The sequence below is a fragment of the Hippoglossus hippoglossus genome, chromosome 22, assembly GCF_009819705.1.
Source record: "Hippoglossus hippoglossus isolate fHipHip1 chromosome 22, fHipHip1.pri, whole genome shotgun sequence".
Lineage (NCBI taxonomy): Eukaryota > Metazoa > Chordata > Actinopteri > Pleuronectiformes > Pleuronectidae > Hippoglossus > Hippoglossus hippoglossus.
In genome coordinates this window covers 4,826,146-4,851,060 of record NC_047172.1, presented here as the reverse complement: position 1 = coordinate 4,851,060, position 24,915 = coordinate 4,826,146, and the positions used below count along the sequence as shown (strand labels likewise).

General features: G+C 41.4%; 4 protein-coding genes across 9 annotated transcripts in view; 3 read left to right on the top strand and 1 right to left on the bottom strand.

Moving 5' to 3' along the window:
- The first annotated feature begins 1,639 nt into the window (after positions 1-1,639).
- On the top strand, positions 1,640-10,511 carry cdkl1 (cyclin-dependent kinase-like 1 (CDC2-related kinase)). Of its 2 annotated transcripts, none has more exons than XM_034577344.1 (10): positions 1,640-1,738; positions 2,972-3,191; positions 4,632-4,753; positions 6,975-7,047; positions 7,345-7,435; positions 7,998-8,198; positions 8,333-8,415; positions 8,527-8,583; positions 8,898-9,059; positions 9,648-10,511. In XM_034577344.1, exons 2-10 carry the CDS (start codon positions 3,024-3,026, stop codon positions 9,747-9,749), a joined length of 1,059 nt encoding a protein of 352 aa, XP_034433235.1. In that variant the 5' UTR covers positions 1,640-1,738; positions 2,972-3,023; the 3' UTR covers positions 9,750-10,511. The 2 variants fall into 2 exon arrangements, with proteins under 2 accessions (XP_034433235.1, XP_034433236.1); XM_034577345.1 differs by having other exon boundaries at positions 1,652-1,738; positions 2,978-3,191.
- Positions 9,194-14,251, bottom strand: dmac2l (distal membrane arm assembly complex 2 like). Of its 3 annotated transcripts, none has more exons than XM_034577361.1 (5): positions 14,146-14,251; positions 12,915-13,028; positions 11,796-12,004; positions 10,971-11,142; positions 9,194-10,881 (listed from the first exon to the last, which is right to left on the bottom strand). In XM_034577361.1, the coding sequence occupies exons 2-5, from the start codon at positions 13,007-13,009 to the stop codon at positions 10,767-10,769; spliced, it is 591 nt and encodes a 196-aa protein (XP_034433252.1). In that variant the 5' UTR covers positions 13,010-13,028; positions 14,146-14,251; the 3' UTR covers positions 9,194-10,766. The 3 variants fall into 3 exon arrangements, with proteins under 3 accessions (XP_034433252.1, XP_034433254.1, XP_034433253.1); XM_034577363.1 differs by having other exon boundaries at positions 12,915-13,018; positions 14,146-14,214; XM_034577362.1 differs by lacking the exon at positions 14,146-14,251 and adding an exon at positions 14,056-14,079.
- A 56-nt stretch (positions 14,252-14,307) lies between these two features.
- l2hgdh (L-2-hydroxyglutarate dehydrogenase) lies at positions 14,308-22,278 on the top strand. Its single transcript, XM_034577336.1, has 10 exons — positions 14,308-14,541; positions 15,893-16,008; positions 16,518-16,669; positions 17,372-17,503; positions 17,575-17,737; positions 17,844-17,878; positions 17,962-18,129; positions 18,916-19,073; positions 19,276-19,407; positions 20,835-22,278. The coding sequence occupies exons 1-10, from the start codon at positions 14,462-14,464 to the stop codon at positions 21,028-21,030; spliced, it is 1,332 nt and encodes a 443-aa protein (XP_034433227.1). The 5' UTR covers positions 14,308-14,461; the 3' UTR covers positions 21,031-22,278.
- A 55-nt stretch (positions 22,279-22,333) lies between these two features.
- Positions 22,334-24,915, top strand: part of sos2 (son of sevenless homolog 2 (Drosophila)) — a 31,392-nt gene continuing 28,810 nt past the window's right edge. For all 3 annotated transcript variants that reach the window (XM_034577293.1, XM_034577292.1, XM_034577294.1), the window contains exon 1: positions 22,334-23,414. In XM_034577293.1, the coding sequence (XP_034433184.1) occupies positions 23,331-23,414 (84 nt within the window). In that variant the 5' untranslated portion in view covers positions 22,334-23,330. The remainder of the gene's footprint in view (positions 23,415-24,915) is intronic.

Sequence of the window (24,915 nt, the reverse complement as noted above, 5' to 3'; positions counted from 1 at the left end):
CTCTCTTTTATAGACCTTTTAATTCTCATTATTTGCACCATGTAAGCACTTTTGTACATTTTTTTTAATTTAAAAATAAAAATGACAAAATGAGGGACGATGCTAGGTTTTGTTAACATCTGTCCATTCCCTTCGCGAGCTGTTCGATGTATGCTGTTTTTGTAATAAAAAACGCTGTTGTTAACAAGAACACGTGAATGGATGCTTTATTTGTTCGTGTGTTTGTGAGATGATGATGACGATGCTGCGAGTCACTGATGAAGAGTCTCTAATGAGGGAAAAAGGGGGGGAGACGAGTGAGTTATTAGTTTATTTCCCTCTTTAGTGTGTCTTTCCTGCAGCTTCACCAGGAGGCGCTAATTGCTCCCCCTGCGACAGGAGGATCCGTCACAGTTAAATCCTCCAGTCTGTGGAACAGGTGGATGCGTCTGAGGGGTTTCTGTTGTTTTGAAGACCACAAAAACATGAAATGGACGAGAAATGAAAAAACCTGTTCAGCAGAATCACAAACTAATTCACCAGTAACTCAAACTGTGTTCAGACCTGTGAGGATTTGTCTTTAAAGGACAGAAGATGAGTGAATTCTCCTGTGAGAACAGAGTTGTTTTCCTCCCTGACGGATGTTTTCTCTGGCTGCTGGAGGATGTGGTTTATTTTTAAAAACACCTTTTCGAACACTCAGTCCATCAGGTGTGAACATCTCCAAATAAACAAGGTGTGAACATCTCCAGATGTGTGAAAAAGCACCAGAGGAGTCTGCTCCTCTGTCTTTCTGCAGGTGGAGTCTGAAGCTCCTCTGGTGGAGGAGAGAGAGAAGTGTGTCAAGTTGAGTTAGTGGATAGAAGAGGAAGTCAGGTGATGTCACCTTCAGAATAAAACAGCCAGTCTTCAAGTAAAAATCACCTGATTTCACACAAAAAGCATCATCTTAGAGTTACAGTGCTTTAAATTGAGCTTTTGTTGGCTTCTCTGAATATATTTTCTCACGTTATTATTCTATGCAATTGTATAATATAGTATTTTATTTCAATGTAAATCACCTCATTAAGTAAATCTTAACTTCAGTCGAAAGCACAAAGCTTCAAGAGAGTCAACGACCATTTTAACATCATCACTTCAACAGTTCAACAAAGTGACGACTTTTATTAAAATAGAAAAATAGGAGTGAAAATATATCAATTAAAACTTTAAAAAAGAAGAGCTAAGCAAAGAAATGAATGGTAAATTGTAAATGTATGAATAGATAACCCAGTGTATAAAACATGCTGTGTTTATACCTTATATTCATGGAGATTCAGTCAGTAAATATTTATATTACTATGATTTAAATAGATGAATAAGGGTTTCTGAATTCTGCTGCAATAAATTCATATATTTATTTAGATTAATACATTGGATTTATAAAGATATATACAAAATGTATCACTAAAATGGGGCCTACAATATATTTTCATGTAACTTGCTTGAATGGGTCAGTTAATTAATTAAGGATAATAATAAAAAACAAACCGTCAAGCCTCAGAGAATGAAGTGCTGCGGGCTGGAGGGGTTTTATTTTGAAAGCTGTGGCCGGATGTGAGGTAGTGGTGCATCTTTAAAGCAGCAGAGTAGAATGAGATGAGACAGAAGAGCTGAGGTCCTCCAGCAGGAAGGTCTGTGTCTGCAGGAGGAGACAGAAGAAGAAGAAGAAGAAGAAAACTCCTCCTCTTTCCTTCACCTGTGGACATTTCCCCTCAAAGTAAGTTTCACTTTTCAATCAGCTGATTAATCTCTGGAAGGTTTATTTGTAGGAATATTGGGTCATCAGCTGTTTCATTGGGGAACTTGACTCAGACTTTATATTAACTAAGTTTCATCATATCTCATGTTGTGATGTTATCATATTTAAAGCTGTGGATGTCGTCCTGACTGTTTTATTCAGACTTTGCCAGTTGCTGTGTGTGTCAGTGCAGATCTCTGATTTCATCCCCTGTGTTATTCTCTCTGTGTCTCTCCTCTGGGAAATCACCCAGTAGACTTTGCATTGCAAATGTTGTTCCTTACGTAATGTAACTGCCGGCAGGTGTAATGTTGCTCTGAGCAATTAAATCTGTCTTCTGGAGGCAGGTTAAGAGGTTAAGTTAACATTTAGGCCCTAATGCATGATACTCGACTGAGCTCGGCTGCAGGTATTTTTATAATTCATATTAAATTAGTAGTAGAAGGTTTATTGGTAGAGAACAGTCAGAGATTCAACGTGTTTTACATGAGATATAATGAAATGTAAAAGCAACATAAGACAATACAAACAGAAATTAAAAGGAGATTAATATGAGTAAAAGAGTCGTGTATGAAATGAATCATTATTTGATTTAATAAGTTGTCGCAGCAAACCGCAAAGTCTTAATCAGTTACTCTCTGAAATCCTCCACCACTTTATTTAAGATCTGCTACAAGTTTCCTTCTTTTAAAACAGATTCAAAACACATATTCTTTTCTTAAGCTAACCATATTATTATTATTCTCCATTTTTACTACAATGTTTGTTTTTCTCTTATTTGTTTTCTTTCTACATTTTCAATTATATTTATTATTATTTTTTAAATATGAATATCTTCTTATTTTATATATTTTCCACTCACATTTAGTCTTGTTGTATATTTGTCGTGAATCTTTGCTTCTTAAACTTGAAGCACATTGATTATCACGTGAAGTCTGTTTCACATGTGGAGAATAAAACCTGACCGCTGCTTCTCCAGGTGTAGTTTGGACTTGATCACAAATCTGTACTGTTCTTCTCTGTATATTCACAAAAGATGAATCTGAATCAGTTCTTAGTTTTATAAAAGCATCACAGTTTTTCTTTTCTGAGCTCAAACCCTCATATCACCTGTTAATATGAATCATAATATGAATTCTGACCTTAACTGTGTGAACTTAAAGCAGCAGGCGGTGAAATCACCCTCAGTTTTCTTTCCCTGCTGTGAACTTGTCGTAGGTTCGACTCCCTGGACTCAAGTGTTTCCTTTCCTTCTGACCTGAGGATGGAGAAGTACGAGAAGATCGGAAAGATCGGAGAAGGCTCCTACGGCGTCGTCTTCAAGTGCAGGAACAGAGACACGGGGCAGATCGTCGCCATCAAGAAGTTCGTGGAGTCGGAGGACGATCCCATCATCAAAAAGATCGCACTGAGGGAGATCCGGATGCTCAAGGTGACGACACACACACAAGGTCACGCTTTTATTTTTCTAATTATTCAAAAACTGATTTAGAATTAAGGAGCAATCAGGATTATAAGAGTCAGAATTATGAGATAGTTTGCAAAAGTAAAGTTTATTTTCTCAAAACTGTGAGGAAAAATCTAAATCATGAGATTCTCAGTCAACATTTTAGAGAAAAATATAAAATTATATGAATAAATGTCAACATTTTTCCTTATTAAGTTGAAATGATGAAATATTCAAACCTATGAAATTTTAAAAAATCTAAATTTTGACTTAATAAATCAAAGTTTTGAGCTAATTCTGCATCTTAAGTCAAACCAAACCTAAACTTTGACTTTCAAAGAGCATTTACATTTTTTGACGTCTAACTTTTTACAAACTACATCGTTTCTCTCTTCCTGGTCTCCACACACGTCTCTTTTAAAAACTTAGGACTTAAACTTCATGCAAACAATGAAGAGCAGAGTCCAGATATAAAAAATGTATCAGGATAAACTTTCAGCTAAGTCACGTCTATGGAAAGAAAAGAACATCACAAAAATAACAGACAGTAAAGATGCAAAGTCGATGCAGCTTTTGACTGTGAGGTTTTTATTTGATGTTTTTAAAGATGCAGATCCTGTTTTTATGGCCTTTTTAAAGAAACACTCTCCTCTCTGTTGTGCCGAGCAGCAGGAGGGACGGTGGCAGTTCATTCTGCAGAGGGGAAACTTTCTTTGTGGCTGCAGCACAGAAAACGTCTCGTTTAGAAGAGGTTTACAGGCCTGTTATCAAACGGAGGGAAAAGCTCTGCAGGAACTTAAAATATGAAATGTCTGGAGTTTAATAACAGAAAAGGAGAAATTCTACAACTTTTAACACCTGAAAAAGCTTCGGCCTCGGCTGGACGTCTTTGATCTTTTGTTAATATCAGTTTATTAATCTCAAATCTCAAAGTTCTGAGGTCTTAGTGTTTCCCACCAGACTTGGACTTCAGCAGCTGAGTTTGATCTGAATGTTGCTCTGTCTGTTTTTCCTTCACGTTCCACCTTCTGAGACGTTGTGGTACAGTGGTCGCAGGTTTAATTAGTCATGCTGTGGGTGGGGGTGTTCGCGGCCGACTGGACTCCAGCGGCTCATAAATACGACAGGATGGGGACGGGTTGTCAGGGGCAACAGCATGTTTATCACCATCTGGAAACAGTTCAGTCTGTTTGATTAGAGCAAACCACAGATCGCTCCCCACACCACACACTGGACTGGTTTCCTAAAGTCGCTTTAACTGGTTTTGTGTCTGTTGTTGCCTTTTCCTGATAATGTGCAGATTGCATGTCTCTTTCTGTCTCTAATGTTTTTCTCGTGTGCGTGTGTCTGTGTGTGTCTGTGTGTGTGTGTGTGTGTGTGTGTGTGTGTGTGTGTGTGTGTGTGTGTGTGTGTGTGTGTGTGCAGCAACTGAAACACGCCAACCTGGTGAACCTGATCGAGGTTTTTCGGCGGAAGCGGAAGCTTCACCTGGTTTTCGAGTACTGCGATCACACGGTCCTCAACGAGCTGGACCGACATCCCAGAGGGTGAGAGACTCTGACTCAAAGTTACACTTTCATCCTTATGAGAAGCAGCGTCGACTCAAGACTTTGTATCTCGAGGTCCATTCAGTAGCTGGTCAGGATCGTACTTTGTTCAGTTGTTCAGGATTTGTAGGATTTCACATCTCAGTTTCCCTGAGCATCTTAAGAATGTGATGCAGTTGAAATCCCCAGATGAGGAGAGTTTGTGTTTCCAGCTGCTGAACTGACGACTGGACTTTCTGGCTCTTTTGCCAAATTTCACAGTTTTATTCTGTCACAAAGGAACCGACACGTTACACACAAAACAAACAAAAAGACACAAGATCGACAAGACGACAACAAAATATAACAGGAAACTAATACAACAGCAAATAACAGACATTTAGGCATAAAAATAAAAAAATAAAAGTACCATGAAACCTGATGTTTATTGTCACACCTGTAATCATGTTTAAAATGTTTTCAGGCTCCATTGCAGCACAAATAAAGTAGTTGAGAAAGTAATAGAAAACAGAACAATAACAACCAGAATAACAGATGCATATAAACTGTTGGTTCTCTACTGAATCAGTGGTAGTTACAGGTTTCTAACTCTATTTGTCAGCGTACAGCAGCTGAGTTACTCCTACACCCTATGAAACTACGATCTATTTTGCAGCACAAATCCTGGATCAGCCCCTTTTGTCCGGATCCACTCCAAAATTTAATTGGCTTCTTTCTTTCCACCAATTGTTGTGGAAAACCGTTTTTGTGTAATCATGCTGACAAACACACAAACACACAGGGGTGAAAACCAAAACCTCCTTGGTGCAAGTAATAATAATATAAATATACAGAATAGAATAAAATGTGTGTTTACAAAAGAAGACATGAGAAGAAACGAACTTGTACAAACTATACAAATAGTGATTTTAACAAATTCTCGCTGTTAGAAGCCGTACACACTTGTTATGCACTGGTTATGTAATAAAAACAGACCCACACACACTCACAGCTGCTGGGTGAACTGGTGCACCGAGATACTGACCAGTATAAATCTGACTTTGGTTGCTTTTCATTTAACAACGTGCTGTGTACTTTCTATTACTTCTACATTACACATACACCACAGCGTACACTGGGCTTTGTGCGACTCTGATGGGCACAATGTTGGTCTCCTGGGACGCTGACCCGTCCCCCTGTGGAATGTTTACAGTGATGCTCTCCCAGAATGCTTTGCTGTCGAGGGGATGTCTCGCTCGGCCACATTTTATATGGAGTGTTTTCGCTGTCTGGTCCCCCCCCCCACCCTCTGGTCCTGGCCTGCAGCCCTCTGGACACAGACGGTTCAAAAGAGGAGAAAACAAAGTGCGGAGAAGGGGCGGAGATTGTTATTAATTGCCAGTCACAGGGCTCGATTTAGCCATTTCCACGGCAACAGTGATGGACGATGGTCCCTGGAAGCAACAAAGCCTCAGTGTTGAGCCTCAGGACGGGAGCGGCTGGGCGGCTCGCTGTCGTCTGACGCCGTCCGAGGGACGAGACGTGTCCGAGAAGCTGAACAACTGTAGTCACAGAGAAAGACTCCGACTCTAACAAACAAACTTAGTCCTGGTTTAAGTTTAAGCCTGTTTCTCAGTCCACAACATTCAAGGTCCCCAGAGGATCAATCTCACTGATTTATATGCTTTATTGATCCCTGACCTCCTCTACAGCGCCACCATGAGGTCGATATTTTGACTTTGAATCAGAATCAGGATTAATTGTATCTTTATTCAAGCACGTTTCAAGTGTCACCAAGAGGTCGGAGTCATTGTTACAGCAATAAATACAAAGTAAATGATTGAAATATAAAAGAACGTGATATGAAAACTACACGAAAGACAAAATAAAACAACTTACAAATCATCAGCACAGGTTATAAATTAGTATTAAAGAGATAATTTAACATATTGGACGCATTTTTCTTAAAATTACTAAATCAGACTTGATTACGGGTCTGATATTTAAAAGAGGGAGTGCATTTTGGGACAGATCCAATTAAAAATCTGTATCTAGTGAATTGAAAGATCTCTACTTCAGCAGATAATGACTTTACTCAGGAAGATAAAACGTTAATTGGAAAAATGATCAGCTAGTGAACTTTTGTCAAACTAATATTTCCAGTGTCTGAACCTCGTCGTTATCCGTCCCTCAGATGAAACAGGAACATTTTCCCCTCTAACGTTTGCTCTGTGTCTCGCAGTGTCCCCGAGCACCTGGTGAAGAGCATCACCTGGCAGACGCTTCAGGCCGTGAACTTCTGCCACAAACAAAATGTAAGTGACCGACTCGGTGGAATTTTGTCCTCGGCTTGTTTTCTAAATTCCTCCGGTCTCCTCCCTCCTCCAGCTCCCACCAGGCCCCCCTGCTTTATGACTCCTCTTCCTCCTCTTCTTCTTTTCTTCAACAAGAATTCCTTCCCCTTGGCTGACCGACAGTTAATGCATCACCTAGACACAACAAACACCCCCGTTTAACTGGACTCCCCCCCCCTCCCCTTTTTACACAGTCCCTTTATCCTCAACAGCTCTGAACATGTTTAAACTCACACCGTGATGCTTGTGTGTCTGCAGTGCATCCACCGAGACGTGAAACCGGAGAACATCCTCATCACCAAACATCAGGTCATCAAACTCTGTGACTTTGGCTTTGCCAGGATTCTCAGTAAGACTTTCAGACTTTATCAACAGTGACCCCTGGTGGACGTGACTGTCCCTGACTCAGTGTTTGTGTTAGTGTTTTAAAGGTGCTCTTATAAAGCATTTTATTAATTAATGATTAATTGTACAGTAATAAATAGCAAATTCGAGTTCTTAATCTATTAATAAATAGACTAAATTAAATTTGATGGGCAATAAAAATAGACTTTCTAAAAATAATTTACAAATGAAATATTTATCCATGAGTATATTGTTAAATTTTAAAGAGGGGTTGACTAAAACAACATAAAACATTAAATTACAAGTACATCAATTAAAAATACGTGAATGAATTCAGGAGCCACCAAAGACTCAAGGGGTCAAAGAGGTCGAAAGAAAGAATCTAAATGTTTATTCTGCCAAAAAAGATGTGTACAAAATTTATGGTAAATGTCTGTATATGTATAACGCTTTTCTGTATTCATGACAATTCATACAATTCATACAAATGTAAAAATCTAAAAAGGGAAATTCACTCTTAAGTTGTGCTGCTCACATCTTGTATTTGTGTGTGTGTGTGTCATCAGCTGGTCCATGTGACTACTACACAGACTACGTGGCGACCCGTTGGTATCGGGCCCCCGAGCTGCTGGTGGGGGACACTCAGTACGGGGCCCCAGTGGACGTGTGGGCGATCGGTTGTGTGTTTGCTGAGCTGTTGTCAGGGATCCCTCTGTGGCCCGGGAAGTCCGACATGGACCAACTGTACCTGATCAGAAAGACTCTCGGTGAGATCAGCCGCTCCACAGTTATTGATTTTTGTCAACATTGTTATTTATAACTTCTCCATATTGTGATGAAATACGACGATATTTAAATATCCTTGTTGCATTGGCTGTCCTGTTCGTCTTGGTCTCTGCAGGAGATCTGATCCCTCGACATCAGCAGGTTTTCAGCAACAACCAGTTCTTCAGTGGAGTTTCCATCCCAGAGCCACAGGAGATGGTGAGTTCTGCTGGTTTTGCTCAGCATGAAGAAGATCAATTATGTAAATTAAAATTAAGAAATACAGGAAAATGTGAAATGTACCTTATGAAACATTTTCTGTTTGTGTAGGAACCTTTGGAGCAGAAATATCCGAACCTCTCACATCAAGCTCTGAGTCTCATGAAGGTAACGATGTTACAATCAGCGAAATACGAATCAAATGCATTTTTAACCTAAAACACATGAGCTACACATAAAGTTTGGATTTTAATCTCAATAAATGTGCATGTTTTACTACATCTCTTATAGTGAAGTCATGGAAAACTCTACTTTCAGGCAATTTTACATTTTGTATCTGCACAACAAATTAGAAACTATGTTCTTAAATTAGTAACTACAGCTGCTCATCAAAGAGAAACCATCTCTCCCTCTCTCTCCCTCTCTGTCCCTCTCTCTCCTTCTCTGTCCCTCTCTGTCCCTCGTCCTCCTCCGTGGTTCAGGGTTGTCTGAGGATGGACCCATCTGAGCGTCTGACCTGTGAGCAGCTCCTCCTGCATCCGTACTTCGACCACCTGCGGGAAAAGAGCCAGAGCTCGTCTCGTGAGCAGGATCGTTCCAGCAACAAGAGGACGCGCTTCCCCCGCAAGCAGCTCCCCCCCGGGGTGAGCGGCCTCATGTTGGATGAATGACCGCCGGACTTTCACCACAGCTCCTGATTCCCAGGGCTGGTGTCAGTCAGGGTTTGTCAAATCAAACTCGTATTAAAAAAGGACAAATTGTGAAAGAAACTTTAAACTCTTGGGTTGAATGAAACTTAACTTTATTGACAGATCATTTTTTCATTATGTCCTTTCCTCTAACATGGAGGATGCAGGGTTTACGACCTATACTGCAGCCAGCCACCAGGGGGAAACTTTCGGGGATCAGTCATTCATCTTTATGTGCAGTCTATAACTTCAAATTATTGTAATCCAGACGAGAACATCACATTTTTCAAAACATTTTATCTGATGAAACAAGGAAAAAATATCAGTGTCTGTTCTGCGGTTTTCTTCTTCTTTTATTATTATTAGTAGTTGTAGTATTATGATTATGTAGAATAAACAAAACCCCTGGGAAACTGATTGTAAAACAAAGTTTGGTGACGTATACGTTCACATTTCACTACCAGAGGGAACCTGGATGAAATAATAATTTGCCTTATAAATATAATTTGCTTTATATATGTTTGTTCTCTTTCCTCCCTCCAGTATTTGCCGCAGCTGACCGGCAGCAGCATCTTCCCGGCTCTGGACAACAAGAAGTACTACAACAACCTGCGCAGGTTCAACTACCACCTCCCCAACATCTAAACCCACTGATCCTGATCTGAACTCAAATCCTGACCATCGATCTGCTGTTTCCTAAACAAAACACTCAGGAGGGGAAGCTACGTGGTTCTAAAAGCAATCGAGAGGATTCAACCACTTTTTACAGTTTGTTTTTCCACATGAGGTGATGTCGGTCTATGCACTATCCCCAGCGTGTGGAGTCGGACACGCTGGTTTATGTATGTTGCCTACATTTCAAGTCGATTTGTACTTTGTGTAGACGTGTGAAGACGAGGAGCGACGTGCCGCTCTGCTTGTAGTCGCTGAGTAGACTGAAGGTAAAACTACGACGTACTGCCTTGCCTGGTTTGCCAAATGTATTTCTTTTTTATATAATGCAACATGTGAGAGTGACATGTTTTTGGTAGTTGAGTTTTTATGTCTTGGAATAAGTTAAATAATGTAGGACTCAGACTATGTTTTTGGTCACGACTAATGAACATTTCTGAAAATATTTATTGACATCAGGAGTTAATACACTTTTAAACATTCCCTCATCTCTCCCTCGCCGTCATTCATCAGTAACAACACCACTTTGTACTCGTTATCTCTGGAGCTTTGGTGCTAAGGATGTTTTCCACCGTCCGTCTCGCCTCAGATTTTGTACAAACGCCAAATTAATCTAAAGAGAAATGATTTGAAATCCTCAGAATTTTCACAAACTGTTTCTGCCTGTGGACCCACATGTGGGGTTGAATGTTGAGAATATAATAAAGTAAAGAAATGTTCAACCAATCAAAAAAAGAACTGGTGTCGACATCACAAAGTGCTTTAACTATTTTCTTTCTTTCTTTGTGGATTGTTTCTTTACCATTTGATCACACAAGCTTAGAAATAACTTCACTATCAGCACAACTAAACCCTCGGAGGCTGGCATCACGTTTCCAGGATCTTAAGGATCTGCTCCTCGGACAATCAAAGCCCTGCAGCTCCACCCTCCTCCTTCAACATTGGGTTTTTTCATTACAATAATAACTTGCTCTACGAAGTGAGAACCTGTCAGTTCAGGTCCAGCGTTAAATCCAGACGTGGGAGTGCCGTCTGCAGTCTGTCTGCTGTCGTCTGTTTGTCTTTGATTCCCGGCAGATCGCTGAGAAACAGAGACTCCAGATTCCTGTGTGGAGTTAATACTCGTTAGTGTTACAAAATAAGAGCATACATGGACCGGAAAGAGTATTTTGAAGGTAACGTCCTAACACTCACTTGAGTTTGTGAAGGGCAATGATGCCCTTATCGGTCACGTTCCCACACGACACCACCTCCATCGTGTTCAAACTCTCCTGCAGGTTCTCTATGGAGCTCAGCCTCTCCAGACACGTGTCTTCAATGTAGATGCACTTGTTGAACTTCATTTCCACCAAATGTTTCAAACCATCTAGAAAAATGAACAGAAAAAAAAACAAGAATCAGCATTTTCTCTACTGAACGCTGCAGTTAACAAGGTCAGAGATGGTGAAGTGTCCGTGTCCGTTCACTGTAAAACATCCCGGCCACTTGCGTCACTTTTGGATCATCAGACTTGGAGAGATGCACTTTCACCCGTCTCTTTCCTTTCTTGTTAACTCAGAGCCGTTATCACTTTCAGGTCAACGGCCGAGATCGAGCTCGTGTTAAGCTTTAATATTTAATTTGAACAGGACTTTGATGGCAGGGTTTCTGCAGGTTTGAACACGTTAAACTTAAGACCACAAAGAATTGAATTGAAGACCTACAGTATGTCAAGTCCCAGGATTACTTTCACTTCCCCATAATTGGAGAGAAGGTGAAGTAGAGAATAATCCTCAAAAATGCAATATTATCTCTTAAACTACAGACCGAGACAGTGGGTATCCACAGTCTTTTCTGTAGACACAGTTTTAAGCCTAAAATTCAAATTATTCAATTTAAGACCCCACAGACCCCCACTCTGTTAGTCTGTCAACCCAACACTGTGTGATATATTCATGGTCCTCAGGGGATTCATTCAAATAACTTTGGTTTTGCTGAATTCTAAGTCATGAGGACCAGAACATAACATTCTCCACTGACCCAGGTGGTCAAAGCCTCTGAACATGATGCAGGATTCAGTAGCGTCGATGGCCTGGATCTTGTATCTGTCCAGGGGTCCGGTGGGAAGTCCGTTGTAGTCGTGATGCCACCGGTCGAACCCTTGGAACCTCACTTTGGCCCCACACCTCAGCAGCCACTCTGCTGCAGCTCGGTCTGGGCCGATAGACTTGATCCTCTCATAGTCGACCCTGAGAGAGGATGGACAAACATTACAAGTACACGCTGGTGACAGTGAGGATAGGAAAGAGGGTGAATAAATATAAAGTCTACTTGGCAAACTGCCCACGAGGTCATCTGAGCAAAATATACTGAAAATATTTCAACATCTGTTTGTTTTTCTGTGTTTCACAACTTTTTAGAGTTATTTTGAGATTCTTTCTGCCTGTTGGTTAAACTAAATAAGACCACAGGGAACTTCAGGTTCTGAAAACATGTGTGGACATTTGTCATTTTCTTTAACTCCTTTGTTAACACTTAATAATATGATGTTCCATTTTTGTTGACATCCTCAGGGATGTGTGAATTAAATGATATAATAATAATAATCTGTATTTGTAGACCACGAAAGACTGTGTGTTTGTGTGTTTGCTGGTTTGTTTGTAAGCAAAATTATACAAAAACTACTTAGCGGATTTCCACGGAACGAAGTGAAAGCATGTGGTTTCATAAGGAGATTGTTGTGGGATGGTATTCACTCTACTGAGCCACATTCTAGTTGACAGTTATATTAAAAAAATTCTATTTAATATACTTAAAATGTGGCGTTTAAAAAAAAACTAATAAAACCTTTCACAACCAGAGGGAACAGTGCAATCTGTGCTTTGTTAAAATAAAATATATTCAGGTAGAATTATTTTATTGTCTTTACTTCATCTAATATTTGCCACAGCTGACCACAGGTATGCAGTCTACTGGGTACAGAGTCTAGTTTATACTATATATTTATAATAATTTTTTCTGCTTCTGATCAGCGCTTTAGAGTTTCTTTAATTCCCACATGGCCTTGAATGACTTCTGTGTATGACAGTGCCGTGTTGCATCACTGTGCAGCTGCCACACGTGTCCAGTTAGTCTGCAGGTGAATGGAAGTTGTCTCACTTGTTGAAAACTGCATTGAGCCAACCCCAGAAGTGTCTGTGGCTCCGCCCCCTCTGACTCACTGCGGCCTGCACCGCCTTCGATAAGAGCCTCATGTCTCGGAGCTGGAAAACACTGTCAAATAATAAGAATAATAAAAGTATACCTGTATTCTATAGCACTTAGCTCACAAACTTCTTCACAAAAATCAAACCAAAATACTAAAATAAAAGGTAATCAATTCATGTATATGAAGTTGTCTCAGTTCATTTGAATATTTATATAGTCTGTGTTTATACAGTCTGTATTTAAATAGTCTGTAGTTATATAGTCTGTATACAACTAGTCTGTAGTTATATAGTCTGTATACAACTAATCTGTAGTTATATAGTCTGTATACAACTAGTCTGTAGTTATATAGTCTGTATATAAATAGTCTGTAGTTATATAGTCTGTATATAATAGTCTGTATTTAAATAGTCTGTATTTACACAGTCTGTATTTACACAGTCTGTATTTATACAGTCTGTATACAACTAGTCTGTAGTTATATAGTCTGTATATAAATAGTCTGTATTTAAATAGTCTGTATTTATACAGTCTGTATACAACTAGTCTGTAGTTATATAGTCTGTATATAAATAGTCTGTAGTTATATAGTCTGTATATAATAGTCTGTATTTAAATAGTCTGTATTTATATAGTCTGTATTTACACAGTCTGTATTTACACAGTCTGTATTTATACAGTCTGTATACAACTAGTCTGTAGTTATATAGTCTGTATTTAAATAGTCTGCATTTAAATAGTCTGTATTTATACAGTCTGTATACAACTAGTCTGTAGTTATATAGTCTGTATATAAATAGTCTGTATTTAAATAGTCTGCATTTATATAGTCTGTATTTATACAGTCTGTATACAACTAGTCTGTATTTATATAGTCTGTAGTTATAGTTTGAATTTATAAAATCTGCATTTATATAGTCTGTTGATATATAGTCTGTATTTGTATATTATGTATTTATATAGTCTGTAGTTATATTCATATACAGAGATTCACACACACACATTCACACAGTGCATCTATACGCAGCACTTTTCCTACGAGGGGCTCAGTGTCTTGCCCAAGGACACTTCGGCATTCAGACTGGCATCGAACCTCTCTGCCCGCTCAGCCACAGCCTCCACGTGTAATATCACCAGATGTAAAAACCCACTCAACCAGTAGAAACAGGTTAAAGCCCCTCACCTGTCCTCAAACACGTCGTTCTGTTGACATCTATGTTTACGTCCGGGAAGTTTCCACCGCTGCGACCTTTGACCTCGTGACGCATCCACCCTCCCGCGCTCCTATTGGCTGTACGCGCTTACGTAATACGTCGTGGCGGCGGCGGGGGAGGTGTGTGTATCGTGGGCGTGGCTTCGTCGACCCTCTGCAGCTAACCGCCGCTACAGGAGGAAGAGGAGGAAGAGGGGGAAGGAAACACGGAGCTGAGGAGGAACTGAACGATGAAGAAAAGACTCTGAGGTGTTTTTTATCTGCTTTTTAAAAAAAACACACCACCATGATCCGGATCCTGAGTCGAGCGGCTCCTCAGGCCGCGCTGCATCACGTGCTGAGGGACGTGAGCTGCAGACTGCACAGGTGAGGAGTGACTGACAGGAGAGAGGTGACTGACAGGAGAGAGGTGACTGACAGGCGAGAGGTGACTGACAGGGGAGAGGTGACTGACAGGGGGGAGGAGGAGGCAGCAGCTGAGGCTCATGGGAGGAATCCACACACTCGTGAGGAGATGACCGGGAGCAGATGAGCAATGCACTTCCTCCACGAGCCAACTTCTAACTCTGTCACTTCCTAAACTATCCAGAGGCAGGTTGCGTGACATTTCTGCTGTGTGTGTGTGTGCGCGCGTGTGTGTTTGTGTGTGTTTGTGTGTGTTTGTGTGTGTATGCGTGTGTGTGCGTGCATGCTTTTTAACTGTACCTCCTCAGATCACATGCATTCCGCTTCATGTTTACTTCCCCTCGTTCATGGCTGCAACATGTGTTTCCCATTCGACCTGCAGGATCTACGGGGCCAAGCAGTTTATGTAACGGGGCCCCTTCCCCTAGTCCTGCCTCCTTCAAGAAAAAAGAAAGTGAAATATAGATTTTGTAACTTCTGGCTTTTGGGTCAAGACTTTTTGACTTTTTACGTAATCTTGTCTAGTTTGAAAACCCAATTTCGCCACATATTGCAGCTATAAAAGTTATCTGTGCTACTTGTTTGATTGCAAACGAGGGAATTAAAGTCCACGAAGTTCAATTCAGTTTTATCTGCATCGCACCAAACCACCACATACTTTATCTCAGTGCACTTTGCAAAGTAAGGACTTTAAAGTTTTATAGAAAAGAACAAAGTGTTCTTTGCCACGTATGACATAAACTCAAATTTGATTCTATCTAGAACTTCTGCAGATGGACGACCTGTGATGTTTCCAAGAATTTTCTTCCTCCCTGGGATTTGCTGGCTCCTCCCCGGCATTGAGTTGCTGCTGCTGCTCAGACTCTGGCTCTTATTTCCCACAATGAAAACAATATGTCGGCTGTTCCCCAGGCTCCCGCGCCTCCATGAGAGATTTAAAGAGCTCTTCCAGTTTGGGACGTTGTGTTCCTCCAGCTCTGTGCAAATGCTTTATGATGTGAAATCCTGTGTTGGATACACTGGAACTTAAAAAGTCCTCCCAAAGGATACTAGTCGTCTGTGGAAATTAGATTTACAGATGGGATTTACCCGTCAGAGAAACTTGTGACAGACCTGGATGTTTTCTAAAATCAACAACACTTCTGATTCAAAGGTTTATTGTTTGCTCAGTCAATCCTGTTGGACATTGAACCACTGACCCACATCCTGCTCCACTCTCGACACATTCTGCAGCCCTGTCGAGACGCTTGTTTATCAGGAGCTGTCATAAATCTGACCCCCCTGTGACCTTGTGTGTCCGCCTGTCTTTCAGCACACATGACGTGGCCGTGGTGGGCGGGGGCATCGTGGGCTTGGCCACAGCCCGAGAGCTCATTCTGCGACACCCGTCCCTCAGCTTCATCCTGGTGGAGAAAGAGAAGGAGCTCGGTGGGTGGAGGTTTGACAGTGGCTGTTGTTGTGGTGAAGGAAGTAACAAAGTATAGACCTTGATGTTTTTTGGGAACACAACACATTTATTGAAGTTATATTTTCAACTCAAAGGTATTAGCTGAACAGTGTTATTGTCCGACACTGTTCATCCACTGAACTGCATGAAACACTCTCAAAAGTGAAAGTCAGACATTTAACGTGATTTAAATGACAATAACAAATTACAAATATAAATAAAATACCTAATTTAACACAATACATCCTGCTGCTTTCATTTGTGAACACAATATTGTTCTGAAATTTGGTTTGAAGCCCTTGGAATAATAACCCTGAAAAGTGTCACCTTCATGTAGCTCCATATTTACTGTATAAACAAGATGGTGGTGTCAATGTCCTTATGTGACTCTCTGCGAGGAAGCAAATGAAATCGAGAATCTATAAAATTAGCTATATTTTTCTTCTTTTTAATTCTTCTGTTCCTCTGCCCTTCTCTTATTCCTCACCAGCCATGCACCAGAGTGGACACAACAGTGGAGTCATTCACAGCGGGATCTACTACACACCGGGGTCGCTGAAGGCCCGTCTGTGTGTGCGAGGAGCCACTTTAGCCTACGAGTACTGCGACAAGAAAGGACTCCCTTACCAGAGATGTGGAAAGGTCTGCTCTCTCTCAGAGATAACTCGATTGTTTACTTTAGATAAATCAGTGAAGGTGCTAATTATAAGACATACCACATTCAGGCAAACAGTTTAGAGAAAGAGAAGGTAAGACATGCAACTAGGTCCCCAGCTGGTCATGGAACCACGGGTGGTGCAGTTTTATGATATGCACTTTAACCATTTGGCAACGAGACACCAACTGATTAGTAAGTATTAATAGATACTGAAAATAACTTTGAATTGTGTCTCACTCTGCAGCCATACACACATTAGAGTCATTTTCTTTTCCACGTCAGAGACGGTCGTTATGTTTACAGGTTGTTTCGTCCCTTTCTTGTGTCAAAGGTCAAGTTCTTCAAATTTGGTTCAAACGTTCACTTTAAAGATGAACTGATTAGAGTTGGGAGGTCAAAGGTCAAGGGCGAGGTGGCCTCTTACATATCATATCTCAAGTCTGCCTTTAGGGGATTTCTTCAAATCTTGACCAGTTGTCACTTGGTCTCAAGGACTCCAGGGGCAGTAATTCTAGTTTTAACTTCACTTAAAACAGCCTCATTAGAACCTTGACTGAAGTACCATCTGACATTTTCTAAATTATAAATTAAATCAGAAACCTTCAGGTGCTGTATATAATATCTGTCATGTGGATTGTTGCATTGTGTCTATCTCAGTACTGATCCCTGTGTTTCTGCTCTGGCAGCTCATTGTGGCTGTGGAGCAGGAGGAGATCCCCCGACTGAAAGCTTTGCATGAGCGTGGGATTAAGAACAATGTGCGAGACCTCAGTATGATCGACGGCAAGGCCATCCGAGAGCGAGAGCCTTACTGCAGAGTAAGACACTTCAACGTTTTTCATTCACACCAGAGAAAAGATATCAGGCTCACAGCGTGTCATCTGTTCAGGGCATCATGGCCTTGGACTCCCCCTACACCGGCATCGTGGACTGGAGAATGGTGGCTCTGCAGTACGGCAAAGACTTTGAGGAGGCAGGCGGCACGGTGGTGACCGATTATGAAGTCAAAGACATTTCCATGGTCAAGGAGAGCTCAGCTGGAAGCACTGAAGGTAAAGACAGGTCCCATACATTCATGTGTCAACATAGTTTTAATTACAAGAGACACATTCTGCTCCATTGAAAAGGTTTACATGCTTTTTTTAATTCCATTCACAGGACTGAAGTATCCAATTGCAATCAAAGACAACAAGGTGAGACACATGCAGATAAAACCATCACAGTGTTTAGCCTCTGTCCTGTTCCTCGCAGCCTTTGCACTGTACTGTTTCGTCAGGGTAACGAGGTGCGGTGTCGTTATGTCCTGACCTGTGGAGGTCTGCACTCAGACCGCCTGTCGCAGATATCTGGCTGCAGTCGGGAGCCGCGGATCGTCCCCTTCAGGGGAGACTATTTGGTCCTGAAGCCAGAGAAACACTACTTGGTCAAAGGAAACATCTACCCTGTAAGTCTGCTGGAGATCCATCTGTCCACAAGTTCAAACCTGTGTAACCCACATAAATCATTAGATCTACAGATGTTGCTCAGACACTGTCTGGACTCTGGCGGCCCTATGTGGCAGAAAGAGATATCTTTTATTTGACTCTTTAACGGAACTCACTGCCTCATAGTCACATAACATGAGATCATTAAGCTGCAACCCTGCATTCTTTTATTGATATACATATATATATATATATAGAGAGAGAGAGAGAGAGTTGCTATGCTGTTTGTTTATTTGTTTTTCAATTCCAGCTTTCTCTTGAAATGTGCCGCCATATAAAGAGTGGGGACTTCCTCATATGTTTCTCTCGTTTCACTTCCAGAATTTACATTTACAACCATATAAGGATCTGAGAGGGAAGCCTAAAAAACAAAGTAGTTGAATCTAAATATGTTCAGCTGCACTTCACTACACAAACTCAGCTTTCTAAAGAAGTAATAAAATGGGGGGGGAATATTACTCAGCAAAGTGATCTGACAGAACAGGAAAATTCACTCTCCAATATTTTGTAAAAAGAAAGAAAGATAGATGAGATTTAAAATTCTGGTAATTCTAGTATAACTCTAATATAATAGACAATTAAGGACAAAAAAAACTTTAAATAAAAGAAATATCTTGTCAGATTTAAAGTAAGTATGTTCAAAACATTCTCCTCCTTCTGTTAACAGGACCCAAATAATGAATGAAAACATTCTTTGCTTTAACTGTTGCTTCTTTATTTTGTCTTTATGAAATATTTTCTTCCAGGTTCCTGATCCCCGTTTCCCCTTCCTGGGAGTTCACTTCACCCCCCGGATGGATGGAAGCGTTTGGCTCGGGCCTAACGCGGTGCTTGCCTTCAAAAGGGAGGGCTACAAAGTGTACGACTTCAACGCCAAAGACTTTGTAGATGCACTCTCATTCAGGTACGACGTCAAAATACACCTGTTCTTATTGTCTTCTTTGTGTTATGGCTTGGAACTTTATTTTGAAAAGTATTTTGTTTCTAACAATTATGATGATTTTATAGAACTCTGGAGTTTATCCACAAATTGCACAGTAACACAACAGTATTCAGATACTTGATTCACACTGAATATTTAGTAGTTTTCTTTTTTAATGCTGCAGGGGCCTTCAGAAGCTGGTGTTGAAGAACATAAAGTATGGGATGGGAGAAATGTACAGAGGCGTTTTCATCGGTGCGCAGGTTAAAATGCTGCAGAAGTACATTCCTGAAATCTCGCCGAGTGACGTGCTCAGGTACGTGATACAAGACGTACAAATACACGAAATACAGAGTCTCTGTTACAAGCTTTTTGGTTTTATGTAAAATGATAATAATTAAGTAAATTCTCAAAGTTGTCAGACCATAAGCTTGAAACAGAAATGGTTTGCTATTATGTTTTCGGAATGTTTGTCCTAATCTTTTGAATTTGATTTATCGGGACAATCTGAAGGGAATTTCACTACAGTTACAACAATCATCCAATAAAACCACCTGATTAGATTTTGAAGGTCGAGGTCAGGGTGACCTCATGAGACAAGTTCCACAGAAACGTCTAATTGGGTCAAATGAAGTGACAACACATTTATATCGAAAAGGTCAAAGATCAACGTTATAATGTTGTTCTGGCCTTTATTCAACACCATAACTCAGAAGTGTTAATTCGACCATCTTTCACATTACATTAAAAACTGAATAGGTGACATTAATCTCTTGTGCCCACCATGAAACTGTGACATCTGCATTGATGTTCTGTGCTGCTGCGTTGAAGACACACGCAACGCTGCCATGTTTTAGAATCCATAGCTTCTTTGCAGCAACATCGATATTTGAAGAACTGTCGACTCTCACGCAGCCACAACGTTCAGTCAGGACCAGATTCATCGGCCCAGCGTGTGAACACATACAAAAAAACCCTGACTCTGTTTTTCAGTCTCTCTCATTGACCTTGCTCACTGTTACAGTAGACGTACAGCAGAGCAAGAACAACAAAGCTTAACAAAGTCAGGTGATTGTTGTTGCACCATGTGACGACGCTCTCTATCAGTCCTCTGTACTCCACTGTAAAAATAGTCTCTTAAGTGAAGACGGCATGTTTCTCACTGGAAATGATTCACTGGAATAGAACATGTCAATATCCTGATAACTTTCACCAGGAGATACACTCAATATATTTTATTAAATTCCCTCACTCTCTTAAAGACAGATAATATGTGAGTGTGGACAGACATGGTTGTAAATTGTAGTTTTTAGAGTAACTGAAGTATTACACTATTTAGATATCAACGGATCTTCTGGTTCTACTATGTACTTTGCTGTTTTTTATAAGAGACATGTAACTCTTGACTAACTCAACTAGAAAAGTCGGAGTACACACCTCCGCCGAGGCCCGACAGTCCTAAGAAACCACATTTACATTCACCAAGATCCTTGAGTTATTCTCTGAGAAATTTTGAAAACGCCCTATCTCACAATGTTAGAGTAATTGAAAACAAAGATCCTGGATCCATACCCTGATCCAGATCCCCACCGAATTTAAATGACTTCTTCCTTGGATCATGTCCCACTCCTCCACAAAACTTCATGGAACTTGGTTCAGTAGTTTTTGCATAATCCTGCTAAATAAGTAACAAACAAATGCAAACATAACGGTTTCTGAAACCCCGGTTGTCTCCCTCTCCAGGGGTCCGGCAGGAGTCCGAGCTCAAGCCCTCGACCGGGATGGCAACCTTGTGGACGACTTTGTGTTTGATGGCGGCGTTGGGGATGTGGGCAGCCGGGTGCTCCACGTGCGTAACGCTCCCTCGCCAGCGGCCACCTCCTCCCTCGCCATCGGTGAGATGATCGCAGACGAGGTGGAGGGCCGCTTCTCGCTGTAGAGAAGTATGGTGGTCGCTAGGAGGAAAACAGGAAAACCAAACAATGCAACGTGAAACTGAAATGTTTTATCAAACTGTCACTGCATCAGCAGCATCATGAAGCTTTTTATAACAAGTTAAGCCTTAATCAAGGGGAGGTGGGGGGGGATGTGACCTTACATATCTGTGACTTAATTACATTTTCAGACTGTTTTTACTTAAGCTACTTCAGGTTGTATAATATGTCTATTCCACCACTTTTCACAGTAAAAATCTATTTTTCTTAAGTTACTCTTAATAAAAGTGAAAGTTTTTTTTAGCTCCAATGAATTGATCAACAGTATGAAACTTTAAAAACGGAAAAATATAAATACACAAACAAGTTGAATTGAATGTGAACTTTTTTGGGGGGGGAATTACCACTTTTTGTCTGGTTGTGTTTCTCAGCTGCTGAGTCTATGAGAACAGTTTATTTCTGTCGTTTGAGTATATTGCACTTCCTACAGTTAAATGAGCTTCAGTCCAAATCAATTTTGAAACACTTTTAGGCAAACAATGTAAATTATACAGCACATAAAAACTTTCAAATTTAGATATTTACATTTTTTAAATGTAGATTTAAAATTAGATATATATTTGTTAACGGTTTATCTCATTTTGGAAGGTAATGCGCAGTTTATGAAGAAAGACAGTTTGTTTTATCAGGATCAAATATTCGACTTTAATCACATTATATGACGACAACCTGAGAAAACCTGTTTTTAACGTGTGTTTGAGGAGATCTCATATAATTCTACTACAATCTGCACTTTGTTGTAGTTGCAGATGCTTCACATGTTAAAAAATTGTCATATTATCAACCCGATCACTTCCTCTAATTTTTTTTTTTTACAAAATATGTATATTTTTGTAAAGCAAATGTACCAATGTTTGAGATTTGAGCCATAAAAGCTTCATATCATCTTGTATATCGATCTACGGTGCTTTTTTTATTATTATCAGAAACGATGTAGAGATGTGTTGTGCAGACTCACACTCAAACAGTGAAAGGAAAACCACTGGGTGAAGTTCTCTCCTCCAGATGTGACCTGTTTGGTTCCAGCAGCTGTTCATCTGAGGCACTTGTACAGTTTGACCACACGGAGGCACAGTCGAAACAAAAACATGGCGAACGAGCACAAAATGTGTACAAATGACATGTTGTTGTTCAAACCATTTATTCTTCGTGTTTGTGTTGAATCACTGCTACAGAATAAAGTGTCTTTCTCAGCTCTGACGTGTGTGTGTGTGTGTGTTGCAGTGAGTGTCTCTCGTGTGTGTTTGTGTAAACACTCCTCGGCTGCACCAGGGGAGAGGATGAGAGGAGAATCTGGTTTTATTCGGGGTTTCTGCACAAATCGGTGACGATGGCACAGAAAGTCCAGCCTTGTTTTTTTGTGTCGTCCAATAAAATGTGAAATTACGCAGCGTGCGTGCCTGACAGCGGCCGACACACACACACACACAGAGGCAGACACACACACAGACAGACAGGCGGCGGAGGAGAGTTGCTGCGAACATCTTCCACTTCACACACCGACAAACACCGAGAACTGCTCCGCTCGCAGATGCGCCCCGGACCGGCCGCCGTCTCCTCCGGTGGGGATTCGCCTTGTCGTGGGGATTTAGCGCTCGATCGCCGCCCCGGAGAAGATGCCTGAATGCTGGGCGGCCAGCGCCGGAGACCGTGTGCCTTGTGCGGGGCTCAAGGGTCCGTGTGCCACAACATAAAAAACTCGGGAGCGCAGCGAGGCCAGCGGCGGCGGCAGCAGCCTGTAGCACCAGTTAGCCGCGCGGCTACGACGCTAGCCCGCTAACGTTACAGGTGTTCGGCGCAGAAACCGGCCAGACGCGGGCGTGTAGCTGCGGGGAACCGGCGGGAAGCTGCTCCCCGGTGTCGCGGCGCGAAAGTGAACTCAACGTGCCCGCTGTTGTCTCTCCGAACGAGCGGCGAGAACCACACTTAGCAGCGTTGTTGTTAGCCGTTAGCTTCTGAGTTGGTCCCGTGTTTACAGCGGCGGGCGCGCTAAGCTAGCAGCCCGAGCTAGCGAGTTAACTTTATAGCTACATGTGCTTGTTTTCGTTTGCAGCTTATGTCTCGCTGCGTGTTGCGACTCGACCCGGGACTCGCAGCCTAGTGTAGCGACACTCGTCGTCGGTTTGGCTCGCTCGGTCCCGCCGCGCCTGCCCCCCGGACTGACCCACCCACCAGGACTATCCACCCGGGGGCCGATGCTGACAGTTCAGCCCGGATCACGGCCACGCCAGGAGCCGCTACAGCGATGCAGCCCCAGCAGATCTACGACTTTTCGAGTGACGAGAACAGTCACAAATGGAGAGGCCTGTTCGTGCAAGCTCTGCGAAAGGTAAACGCTGCTTTTCTGCTTCCAACAAAAAAACCCAAAGTTTTTTACGATCCCACCGGACTCTTGCAAAAAAAAACACATTCACACGCTGCAGGATTCATTCGACCCCCCCCAAGTCCCATCTGCACCTAGATATCACAAATACAGACTTTTGTCAAGTTAACTGAAGTTATCAGTGTTTTATTTGGGGTGGGGGGGGGCACCCAAAGCCTGCAGGGATTCCCCGGGTAACCAATAGCAACTGTCCCTGGAAAAAAAATCCAATTAATTGAAAGTACTTGATGTTTTATGGGTCACTAATCATCCCTCCAGTTGAAAACACTGTCCTCCTCTCCTGTGACAGTTGACCTGCATGTAGTGTGTTTACTCACCAAGTCCTCTCACTAAATCAAAGTAACCGACAAATACCAAATTTCTCAATCAGTTTGTTTTAAAGAAGTCAATCAGTTGTAATCAGCTTCTACAGAACCCGCGATCCACTGCTGGTGCTTCATAGTTCTGAGGGTAAACAGAAACATCCTGATAACCTCCAGAGTGTTGATGTTAAACCTCCCCACGTTATTATTCTAATATATGATGTCCTCCCCGGCAGCAGAAAAGGCACAACCAAACACATCTGATATGTGCCAACCTCCTTTTATTTCTTCCTCATTTGGTGTAACAGTAAATTTAGTCTCATCCTTGCCTCATCCCGGCAGACTCAGCCCACCACGGCCTTCCAGCAGCTGCTTACATGTCAGGTTTCCCTCCCTTTTCTCCAGAAACGCAACATCATTCTCACGAGTCCCATTGAAACTTTAATGACGGGATACTAATGTCCTTGGTCAGCAGGATTGACCTGTATCGGTTCCTTTTTGACTCTCGCCTCGTCTTGCATCATCTCGGCTTCTCCCCGTTCATCATCAACGGCTTTATTTTCTGTTTCTCCATGTGGCTGTGCAAAGTGGAGATGGCACAGTTTCTGCAGGGGTTTCATGTTGTTTGGGGAGACTGTGCTTTGAGCATTAGGATGGCACAGTGTTGCACATGGTTTGAGTTCAGACGGCAGCAACACGTGTGGCCTGTACATCTTTATCCAGCCTCCTTACTAGTGGTCCCTTCTGACTAATAACTCAAGAACAACTCGAATTAACAATTCACTTGTTACTTGACAAACAAAAAGTTGTTTTCTGCTGTAGACAAATGTTAAAACTAGGGCCACAGCTTTCACCATCGAGTAATAGGACAATTATTCCCTTGATTATTTGATAAATCTATAATAAATCACATCATAATTCAAAATATCCATCTCTGGAAACCTATGGTGATACAATAATGTTTTTCTTTGCTCATCTTACTGTCTTAAGTTTACATCACACAAGGCAAATAAAAACAAGTCCTCACAACGGAGGAGCCTGAACTGGGGAATGTTTGGCATTTTACTTTCACAATTAATCAATTATCCAAATAGTTTGTTTACGTCTTTTATTCTGTCCAAGCTCATGTAACAACCAGAGTCTGG